The sequence below is a fragment of the Mesitornis unicolor genome, unplaced genomic scaffold, assembly GCF_000695765.1.
Source record: "Mesitornis unicolor isolate BGI_N332 unplaced genomic scaffold, ASM69576v1 scaffold11096, whole genome shotgun sequence".
In the NCBI taxonomy this organism is placed as follows: Eukaryota; Metazoa; Chordata; class Aves; order Mesitornithiformes; family Mesitornithidae; genus Mesitornis; species Mesitornis unicolor.
This window is the reverse complement of record NW_010191693.1, coordinates 39,173-50,434: the sequence shown is the minus strand read 5'-3', so window position 1 is coordinate 50,434 and position 11,262 is coordinate 39,173. Positions and strand designations below refer to the sequence as shown.

At 50.7% G+C, this 11,262-nt stretch overlaps 1 protein-coding gene across 1 annotated transcript in view; it reads left to right on the top strand.

The window, feature by feature from the left end:
* The window catches only part of SIDT1 (SID1 transmembrane family, member 1), a gene marked incomplete at its 5' end in the record, with an annotated part of 26,808 nt that extends 16,752 nt beyond the window's left edge, over window positions 1–10,056 (top strand). The window contains 11 exons of the mRNA XM_010186830.1: window positions 419–492; window positions 1,073–1,196; window positions 2,219–2,336; window positions 2,824–2,960; window positions 4,363–4,471; window positions 5,678–5,754; window positions 6,867–6,913; window positions 7,687–7,792; window positions 8,109–8,219; window positions 8,958–9,071; window positions 9,994–10,056. Of these exons, the coding sequence (XP_010185132.1) occupies window positions 419–492; window positions 1,073–1,196; window positions 2,219–2,336; window positions 2,824–2,960; window positions 4,363–4,471; window positions 5,678–5,754; window positions 6,867–6,913; window positions 7,687–7,792; window positions 8,109–8,219; window positions 8,958–9,071; window positions 9,994–10,056 (1,080 nt within the window). The remainder of the gene's footprint in view (window positions 1–418; window positions 493–1,072; window positions 1,197–2,218; window positions 2,337–2,823; window positions 2,961–4,362; window positions 4,472–5,677; window positions 5,755–6,866; window positions 6,914–7,686; window positions 7,793–8,108; window positions 8,220–8,957; window positions 9,072–9,993) is intronic.
* Between the last annotated feature and the right edge of the window lie 1,206 nt (window positions 10,057–11,262).

Here is an 11,262-nt window from a genome sequence, read left to right as displayed (position 1 = left end):
CTGCTGATCTGATGTCTGATTTGGAGTCTGTTTCATTTTAGAGACAGGAGGAATCTGCTGTTATCTCTAAACAACAACTGAAAGCAAGTAGGGTTTGCTGTGATATGAGTGATATTTTTCCCTCCCTTCTCCCTGCCTTGTGCTTGCTGTCCTGCTGTTATTAGATATCTGCAAGCAGATCTATTAGTGGTGTGGTTGAGAGCACACAACAGAAGACTGTTGTCAGGTTTGTGGCTGATGGCAACATCTTGTCCCCCAGTAAAAACTTCACTTGCAGATGTCGGTACTCCCCTGTGCCAGTGCTAGAACTAGACTGTGTCCTGGTGCACCGTGCGTACGTACAATGTTTGCACAAAGCACACCCCTCAGAACAGGGGGGATTTGCTAATATGAGGTCTCCCACCACCTCTCTGTCCAGGTAGTGAATGTGACGGGCAATCAGGACATCTGCTACTACAACTTCCTGTGCGCTCATCCCCTTGGGGTGCTGAGGTGAGTGAGCCCTGCAGTGATTGCATGATTGTCTTGTGCCTCCTAAGTGTCTGTGCTGTGCCCAGGTCAGGATTTTATCTTTGCGAGGCTCACAGTAACTGTGTTGACAAGGTCACTGAGAGTTTAGGACTCTGAGCTTTCTCTTTTGCTCAGCAGTGGGTTTTGGTTGCAGTGAGACACACGCACCCAGGAACTTATGGCCCCTGGGTTCCACTAGCAAACCTACAGTACAGCTATGAGGTGCTCCCGTGCTCTTTTGGACACTTTTCACTTATATCCAAGGAGCAGCAGCTCTGCAAAGAAATTCAGATAAGTCCTTTCAGTCCAACATTTCTCTGAACTAATAGAGGAGTGCAAAGAAAGCTCAGAGTTGGGAATCTTGCAGAGGAAGCATTGAATCCACTAGGGCAGGTGAACTACTCAAAACTGTAATTCAGGATGTAAAACTGGTAGGTGTTTGGCAGCTGCTGAAGTGGAGGATGGTGGGGGGGAGAGTGAAATGGATTCAACTTATCACAGTCCAGGGTTCAGCTTCCTGCTGCTGTGCTGCCTTTGTCTTAAACCTTCTTTTTCCCTGCAGTGCCTTCAACAACATCCTCAGCAATGTGGGCCACATGCTCCTGGGCTTTCTCTTCCTCCTCATTGTGTTGCGCAGGGACATTCTCCACCGTCGGGCCATGGAGATGAAAGATGTCTACACCCTGGTAGGAATCATGGTTGCATGGGGCTGAGTGCAGGGAGAAATGACAGGGAGAACTTGAAAACCAGCATGATACACAGTGGGTTTCCTTTTGCCTTCCTTGCTGGAGGATTGAATCCCTCTCTTTTTTCCTCCCTGGGAAAAGGGTCTAGGTGGGATGCTTGTGTTCTTGTGTACCCCAGTACTTTGCTGCTTACAGTATGTCTGTACTGCTGTAGTGACCTGGCCTGGGCTAGTAAAGACGAAGAGAGGAGTAGAGGAGCAGCTCCCATGGCTGCAGCTTTTCATCTAGCACTTGCTATGCTCAGTAAGAGTGTCCCAAGATGCTTTAGTTCATAGTGAGGTTATTTGTCTTATACAACCAAGAGTTCCTTCTTGGCACTCTTGTTAGCAAGAGGGAATAGAGCTGCCTATGATAACCCAGAGGAATTTGGCTGCCTCTACCTCACAAGCAGAGCTGCTTGTAGCCAGAGCTTCTACAGTCTCTTCAGTGTCTTCTAGGAGAGGATGGAGAAATCTGCAGCCCTGTGGGCTGTAGTGTGGATGGTTTTTGGAGACAAACAGCTCTGTTTTCACTGGCTTGGTAGCAGGTAAAGGCCTTAGAAGTTTTAAGGGTCTGCTGCTTGTGGTTTTCAGATGAGAGCTCAGCCAGATTGTGATGAAGATGCCTTTTCACCTAGGCAGCTGGGCTTTGCTCCTCAGGTGGTTTTAGCCCCTTACAATAGCAAGGCTGCTATTCTGGGTCCTCAGAACGTTCTCATTTTCGAGCAGCTTGTAGAATGGCACAAGGCACAGGACAGAGATTTTTAGTCTTGAAGTGTCAGTACCAGGACATTTAGGTCTTCAGACCAGAAGTTTCTGTGTGTGATGAGCTTGCGTTTGCTGCCTGTGGAGTCACCTGGCTGTGCAGTGTGGCTAAATGCAGACAGGACATGTGCTAGGGGTGAGGAGGGATGAAGTGATGGAGAGTGGAAGCTTTCTTGTTATCAGTGAGCGTACTTACTATACAGCTCTGCTTTCTTCCAGGACTATGGGATCCCAAAGCATTTTGGTCTCTTTTATGCTATGGGCATCGCTCTGATGATGGAAGGGGTGCTCAGTGCCTGTTACCATGTCTGCCCTAATTACTCCAATTTCCAGTTTGGTAAGTTGAGTTCCCTTTCACCTTTTGAGCTGGAGGTAGAGTTTGCCATGCCCTATCTCCTGCTGAGTTGCTGGCATTTCCCACCCCTCTACTCTTGCAAACCTCTTTGGAGTCTGCCTGTTCCACGGCTCATTCAGGAGGCAGTGAGGCTTTGGATGCTGGGGTCTAATGCATTTCAACCTCCAGAGGTCCTTACTAATATTGACCCTTCTGTGATTCCCTGCCTGTTTCTGTGCTGCACTGTTGGGCACTTATTTTCTGAGACCCTTTGGTTTTTTGGGGTTTTTTTGTTGCCCCAGAACATGGTAGATGTGCTGCAAGATGGCAAAGTACAAAGCGCTGTACAATGTCATGCAGCATCAGAAGTTTGTGCCTGCCAGCCTTTGACTTGGCCCTGCTGTTGCACTTCTTTATATGCACTCAGAGCTGCTTTCTCAGCCTCCTGGCAGTACCTGTTTTCACTATTTCTGTTGTGCTCCCTCCATAGACACCTCCTTCATGTACATGATCGCAGGACTGTGCATGCTCAAGCTCTACCAGACCCGCCACCCAGACATCAATGCCAGCGCCTACTCTGCCTATGCCTCGTTTGCTGTGGTGATCTGTCTGGCTGTCCTTGGAGTGGTATGGCTCCCTCTTACCTACCTGCTTCTCTGGGAAGGAGATAGCATGGCTGGAAACATAGCTTAGGTGGGCATATGACTGGGGAGAGCAGCAGGGTAGGATAAGTGTGTGTTAAGCAGCTGCTAGCATTTGAATTGCCAGTACTCTTGGGTTTTCCTCCTCCCTTCCCCTGGGCTTGCAGGGAGGGGAAGAGCAGAGCAGTTTTCTGCAGATGGCCTCCTTCTGGGGCTTTGGCCATCACATGCCCTCAAGAAGAGAAATTCATGCATCCAGGTATCCGTGACCAAGCAAGTAGCTGGTCTCCTGTGGGGTGGCTCACCTTGGAGGAGAGGGGTGAGGCTGGCTGAGCTTCCAAGACAGATATCCTCTATCTAAATGCTTCTACCTCTTTTTCCCCTTTGGAAAGCTCTTGTGTTGCTGGGCACAGCTCCTGCAAGTTGGCCTTGCTATCTTTGGAGAGGTGGAGGGCTCAAATACTGGTTTGGGGGATCCAGGGCAAGTTTCTGGAGTACCTGCCTGTAGAAGGAATCAGAAGAGGGTTGCTTTTGTGCAGCAGTAGTCACTGACACGTCAGGCTGGTACAGGGCTTTGCCTGTTTGCTCATAGCATTGCAGGTACTGAGCTGAGCTTGTCTGAATCCACAGCATGTGCTTCACTTTGGAGGTCTCTGCTTCTCTTCTTTTGGAGAACTTGGTTTCATTTGGCATTAATCAGGCAAAGTCCATTCAATTCTTGCTTTGAACCAGCAGCTGGGTTCCAGCAGGCTGTCAGCCCCTCTCAACCTGACGTAACACAGAATAACAAGTGATTTGGAGAAGGTCTCTGGGTAGGAGACTGTGGGATAAGGCATGCAGGAGCAGCTGGTGAGCTTGAGACTTTCCAAGAGTCTCCTGATAGCTGTGGTAGATCTGCACACCCCGGTTCAAAATACCAGGGTTTTATTATGGGATGCTGTATTTTTTTCTTGTGGGATGTTCTGAAGCTGTAGAGTAGAGCTTATGAACTGCATGTCTGCTGTGCTCCATTCATGCAGAGGTGGCTATTCTGCTTGCCTTTTTTTTTTTTTTTTTTTTGGAGAGCTGCTGCCCACCTCAGCAGGTAGAGCTTGCCTAGCCTGGGAGGTCCCTGTATTTCTGTTCCCTGGTCCAGGTGCTGTCCTTCCAAGCTGTCATCTTTGTCTGAAAGGGCATTCAGAAAGAATTATCTTCTCTCCAGAAGTGCTGAGCTCCTCTTGCTTCTCTGGACTTTGTTTTGGATTTATAAATCTGGTTTTGGGTGGGAATATTTGTGACTTTCTCTTCCATATTCAGTGGAATTGTGTAATGCCCCATGGTAACATAGGAGAGAAAAGGATCAGCCTGCTGATAATGGCTCATTTTGCTTTCGATATGTCTACTTCCAGGTGTTTGGGAAAAATGACATGTGGTTTTGGGTCATTTTCTCAATGATCCACATTTTGGCTTCACTGGCTCTCAGCACCCAGATCTACTACATGGGTCGCTTCAAGATGGGTAAGTGCTGTGACTGAACCATCTTGCTATGGTGTGTGCAGGTGCCTCCTGTCCTCGCCTGCGTGAGTTGCCTGTGCAGCGTATCTGCGAGCACAGTCCCGTGGCCTGTGCTTGTGTTGTGGGTTATCCCGTCCTCTCATCCGTCTGATGTTCTTCCTGGCTTCTGAAGTCCTTGTGCTGCTGCTTCCCAGACCCATGGGAGTCAGCAGGACCTGTCTGCTCTGTGGTGGCAGAGGAGCTGGGCTCTGAGGGAGCCTGTCCTTCTGCTACAGCTCTCCCTAGTGCTGTGCTCAGAGCAGTGAGCTATGTAAAACTCTGTCATGGGGTGAGGGTGCAGAGGGTCTGCTGGGGAACCTGGCTCTTGTGCTCTGCTTACAAACATGTTTCTCCTTCCTCTTCTGCTCCTGTCTGCCTCAGATGGCCCTGACTCAGGTAACTGTCAGCAGCTCTCATTTTTCTCTGTTGAACTGATTGCGCAATGGCGTAGTAGACGGGGATGCATGGATGTGTGTGGGGAGGCAGGCTTGTGTGTGTGTTGCCCGAGGTTGGCTCTTTAGAAATCAGTTTGCAGCACTGCCAGTCCCGTTCCTTGGCAGGAAGGGGGTGACAGAGCACAAGAGAGCTCAGGCCTTGGCGCCAGAGCCTTTTCAAGCTTCACATTTGTTGCTGAAGAGATGGGTGTGTGTGTGCGTATGCATGTCTGTCCAACCCCACTGATGGCTCTCCAGTGAAGCTACTGCAGTGATTCTGAGATCAGAGAAGTCTCAGATGTGCTCTGCCTCTCTAAGGGCTGAGTTTTTGCTGTTTCTCTGCTCTGGCAGCTTGGTCCACGACAGGTTCTTTTCCCCTTCCTGCACACACATCTCTCCTCCAGAGATGTGGTTGCAAAGCCAGCCTGTTTACACATACAGTCGGGGCCTATTTGGCTTCTGGGCAGTGCCAGTGGCAAGGGGATGAATTTTCTTCTTTTTTTTTTTTTTTCTTCAACCTGTCCCTCTGGCCAAATGCCATCCACATCCTGTGGTGGCTGCCCTTTTGCTCAGCATAGGCTGCTCCCACAGGGCAAAAAATGAATCTGTTGACACCCTGACCATCCACAGGCTGGGTACTCTGTTGTCAGTTGGTGGGTGTCTGCATCTTTTTCCTGAAGGCACTTTGGTGCTCACTCTGCTGACTGCTCTGGCTTTTTATCCTCTTCTTTGACAGACTTGGGGATATTTCGACGGGCAGCGATGGTGCTGTACACGGACTGTATCCAGCAGTGCAGTCGACCAATGTACATGGTAGGTGATTTCTCATCTCAGCACTTCCCTCAGAAATTGCTCACTTTCTAGGCAATGTCTAGAGGAAGGAGTTGTGGCCACTTGAAAAAGTGATGCTCCCTGCATCTCTGCTGGAGCAGTTTACTCTCCTGCTCTCAGGCTTCCCCTGATCTAAGGCTTGGTGAATAAAAATGAGAGCAAAGGTGAGACAAGCATGATAGGATTTGCCTTCACTCTTGCTCTCTGGGGGCATCTGTTCAGGGAATGGGTATGAGGCCCTGTGCAGTGCAGCCTCTCTGGAGAAGGTGGTGACTATTTTGACTCTGTGGCTTAAGCAACAGCTGTTGCTATTTCTACAGCACCTCAGGGGAGACAGCAAAGAAGGAAGAAACGGTAGCTGTTACCTTGTGTCCCACCGATTACTTTCTTCTTGGCACAGAGTGCTAATTAGGGCTTGAAGCCAAATAAAGGTTTTATCCATGAACATCCTTTTATTATTTTTTATTTATTTATTCTCCCATCTCTGATTAAGTGTCAGACTGAGTTCTAGGAGCAAACTCAGTGCACTCAGGCATAAAGTAAGCCTGACCAGCCTGAAATACCTACATCAGGAAAGCAACTGTAAGCATAAATGCACATGTCCTGCAGATACAACCCTCCTGTCTGCTGTGGTTGAAGTACTTCTCTAGCTAATGGTGAGGTGGGTGAAAATAGGCTCTGTGGATATGCACAAGATGCTCTTCAAAGCTTACCCTGCTGCTGTTTTCAGGCACATCCTTTCTCTGTGCAATGATTTTTCTGTAAAATGGTGGGAGGAAAGAAATCTAACTACAAAAATGGTGGAAACAGTCAAAGGATTTGCAGAACTTCCTGATGCTGATTCTTAAATGCTGGACTTGTCCTTTTTTAGATGTTTAGTCTCATTTTTGCAACACTTTCTTGAAATTTGTGAGGTTCAGAGCAATTTCCATCTGGCAAAAGCTCCTGCAGAGCAAACTTCAGAGCCAGGTGCATGTGAGTTTGCAAGAACCAGACTCCAAATCCTCATATAATGATATCCTGAATTTCTGAGGCAAAGGTCTCTCTCTGCATTTCCTTCTGCTTTCTTATGATCATTAGTGTCTTCTCTTCAGGACAGGATGGTGCTGCTCATCGTTGGAAACTTGGTCAACTGGTCCTTGTAAGTAGTGGGGTGTTGGTGTCTTGCATTCTTGTGTGTAGTAGGATTTGGTATTGACACACAGGTGGCCTCAAGTGATGGGAAATGCAGCAGTGTCTGTGCTGTCTTATGCTGGGGCCCTCTGGACAATTTTTGGCCAGGAGCTGGACCTGGTAAGTGCTGATGGTAGGCAGATCCATAGGATGCAGTGGAGCACTACAGAGCTACGTGAGGCAGCCCCAAGCGTTTCAGCTGGTGCAGTCTCATGGCTTGCATCTGAGCAAGCTTGTGCAGGGCTGGCCTGGTACCATGGTGCTATGTGGTGCTGTACCTGTGCTTCCCATGTAGCTGGGAGGTCTCTGGCACAGCCAAGGTCCAGGAGACTTTGGCTGCAGGGATGGAGGAATCAGCTCTTGGATGAAACCTAAAATCATTGCTCTTGCTTTTCACTAAAGCTGCTTCTCGGGGACTTGCCTTCTGCTAAATGTACAGATCTGGGGCCAACTCCTACTGAGTGAAATGCATTTGGCTATGGGTTGGAAAAAGCCCAGGGCCCTTGCCTGTCTTCTAGGGTCTTTGGTTGCTCTCAGCAGCTGACCATGGCCAAGTTTGCTCTGCTTTGCTTCTTGGCAGGGATCAGAGGCAAATGGTGCATTTCCTCCAGGGAACTGGAATGCTGTAGCAGTGTTGCCAAGTCCTGTGATCTGGGGGGCAGCGGGTAGCTGTCAGTTTGGGGACGTACCCTGTCCCCAGTGAAAGAAGCTGTCTAATGTCCCTTCTTCCCTCTCTCTCAGTGCTATCTTTGGGCTGGTGTATCGGCCCAGAGACTTCGCCTCCTACATCCTGGGGATCTTTATTTGTAACCTGCTGCTGTATCTGGCTTTCTACATCATCATGAAGGTAAAGGGAGGCACCTGTAGCTGTCCTTGGGGTGCCTGTCTCCAAAGGGGAAGGGATGGGCCTCCTTTCTGGTTGCAGTTTGGATTCCTGTGGTGCTGCAGAGGGATGTGGAAGGGTCTTTGTGAGGCTCAGGGTGGGACAAGGTATTGAGGAGGGATGCTGTGTAGCCTTCTTGGGGGTGGCTGGGCTGAGTCTCCCTGGGCTGGACAGCCCTTTGCAGAGGCAGATGGTCCAGGCTGGTGTGTCAGCCCTATGCATGGCTGCAGCCCCTGGAAAGAACCTGGCGTGCGTTGTGAGGCTCTGTCCCTGTCTGCAGCTCCGCAGCTCTGAGAAGCTCCTGCCCATCCCCCTGTTCTGCATCGTGGCCACAGCAGTGGTGTGGGCAGCCGCCCTCTACTTCTTCTTCCAGAACCTCAGCAGCTGGGAGGTACAGTTCCCTTTTTACTGTCCTTCTGTCCATCTCTCATTATCTTTTCTGCCTGTTGTTTACTTTACACACAAAAATACTCTGAGGAAGAGTCTTGGCCTGCTCATGGAGTGCTGAAAGTGTTTAACCCCTTCAGCAAACTGGGAATGGAGCATGGGAAGCTGTGCTGAGCCAAAAATGAGTATATGTGTAGCTGTGGAGAGACTATTCATGACTCAGGTGATCTAGAGGTGACTGGCCCTCACCAGGGGACAGAGGAGGAGCTGGGAATCTGAAAGCAAAACTGGGTAAACTCTGATCAGTGCTGGATGGAAGACTTCTCCCTGGAGCAGATGCCCAATGGAGAATAACCTGACTGGGGCTGCAGGGGCTCTCCATGATATGGGAGGCTCTTAAATCCTGATGAATGCCTTCTAACAAGATCCTGTGTCCATCTCCACGGAAGTGAGAGACTTGCTGCAGGGTGGTCTGGTGGAGGCTGTGCAGCTTGTGCTATGCAGGACCTCAGATGTAGAGACCAGAGTCTTTCCTCTAGCTGTGGGTTTTGGCCCCAAATCCACCTCCAGGTCTAAGTATGACGTTGCGTTCCTGCCCTGCTCTCACCACATGTCCAGCCAGCACAGCACTTTTTTCTGGAATGAAGGGTTAAGACAGGGCAATCTCCAGAGGGCCCAATGTGGCCAGTGAGGGCCCTGTGTGGGTGGATATCAGGTCCTGACCCCCTGCTCGCTTCTCTAGGAGACTCCAGCGGAGTCCCGGGAAAAGAACCGGCCATGCATCCTGCTGGGCTTCTTTGATGACCATGACGTCTGGCACTTTCTCTCTGCAGCTGCCTTGTTCTTCTCGTTTCTGGTGAGTCCTGCTGAGCCTCCCACTCTGCTCCATGGCCTCACACACTCCTCTACCTCCTTGTCCCTCTCTATCTGCATGGAGCTGTGGCTGCCTCAGGACCCCACAGAAGTGCCCTAGCTCCTCTGCTTGGCTCTGCCTCCAGACATCCTTCACAGTGGGATGCTCCTCGTCAGTGGGATCAGGGTTTTTTTGGCTGCTTGTTCCCTGTGCCCCCTCTGGCCTCAAATACCCTGTGGGGCTGTGGGTCACACAGCTGGTGTGAGGAAGCTGAGGGGCTCTTGCTGTGACCAACCTTCTCATGAGTTTGTGAGGACCAGCCAGGAAGAGACCTTACTGCCTCTGACTCAGGGTCACTAGTGTGGAGCTTAGCTCACTCCTGAGTTTTCCCTTCCATAGTTAACTCCTGTTCTCCTCTGCTTGGTACCTCTTTTCAGGCCTGTTGATCTGTGTAGTGGCTGTGGGGTGACAGCATGGTGTTTTGGGGCAGCAGAGAGGGAGACTTAGCTGTGCAAGGCAGAAACTGTTTGCAAAGGAGCTGCCTGGCCATGCACAATGTCTGAGCTGTGATCAAGCAGTTCCCACCCTGCTGCCTCCTAGATGGCTCTTCAGAGGCTAAGTGACAAGGAACCAGTTTACAAACAGTATCTCCATCGTAGCTGGGGCAGGATTACCTGCTCAGGTCCTTACACCTCTGTAGGCAGAGCTACCCATCAGCTGTGTTGCCAGAGTGACTTTTGGGAGCGTTACAGAAACAAAGTTAACCTGGTGCATCTACATGGCTTGCTGTCATGACTCCTGTACCTGCTGGACATGTGGCCCAGGTGGAGTCCTGCTGTGATGAGATGCCACTGGGAGCTGGTCACTCTCCCCAGCCATGGGCTGGCCAGCAAGACCTGCAGCTGCCTCGTGCTTTCTTCCTCAGGTCCTGCTAACCCTGGATGATGACCTGGACACAGTGCGCAGGGACAAGATTCCAGTGTTCTGAGTCCCCAGGGGATGGAGGCGCAGGGGCATCCCAAATTGCTCAGCCAAAGGCACCGAGCCACCAGCATCTGTGGGGAATGAGCCAGCTTCCATGGCCGACAACCCCGTGGAAGCAGGGGAGCTGGATCGCACAGCAAGCATGAAGGGGTGCTGTGGTAACTGAGATGGGACCAGGAGGGGAAAATGAACTTTGCTTCTTTCCCACTGCACCCTCTGGGACAAGCATGACCCAGCAGCTGTGGCCAGTGTGCAGCCCTCTGGCTTGTGGGTGCAGTGGGTGCTGGAGCCGGTGAAGAGGGAGGAAACAGAAGGTGTGTTTGAGACCTTTGCTTCCCTTTGTCCCTGCTGATGTGCTCTGCTTCCTCTCCAGTGAGCAGGCTGGAGAAGTGGAATGCAGCTCCTCCTGCACCCACAGCTGGTGCCTGTACCCTGTGGGCTGCTGCCCTCAAAGGGTCCTTTTGGCAGCACAGGGAGGGCGTTTGGTTCCTGGTCTACAGCCGCTGAGTGAGGAAAGGACTCCAAACGGAGGTGGCACTGAGGAACTGGTTTCTTCTCTGTTGGGGAGACTCCTGTAGCTGGTGTGGAGGAGCCACTGCAACAAGAGAAACAAGTCCAAGGGACTGCAGTGTTGGAGGGAAATGGTGGAGTAGAGCTGCCCATGGGTGCCCTGCCAGAGGCAGAACCTCCCACCTTGCTCTTGCAGCCTCTCCTGCTTAAACACATAGAACAGCCTCACTTCTCTGGTGGCTTCTACGCAAGCACTTGTCAGTGTGACGGTCTCCTTCGCAGCACCAGAAGTGCTGTCCCCAAGAGACCCTGAGAGAGATGCTGCAGTGAAGCCACAGCCTTGTGTGCTGGGAACTCCTTGGCAGCTCCTTGGCTCCTGCTGCCTGGCCTTGCTAAAGGGGCAGGGTGGAATGGGGAGGCTGTCCAGCAGCCTCAGACTTTCTCCTCCCACAAGCTTGCTTTGGGCAAATTTGGCAAAGCAGGTTCCCTAATGGGCTGGGGGGTGTGGGGGAGGTTTTGGGGTAGTTGGAGTTGAGCTCTTTAGCTAAAGATCTGGACCAAACTTCTTTCCTCTCCAACTTTTCTGCATCTGAAGTAAGTTTTTAAATGGTTTCTGCATTCTTCCTGAATTCTTATTTATTTAAAAAACAAGAATAAGGTGTGAAGTATTTCAGGCCTTGCATCTAAGATGTGACCTGTT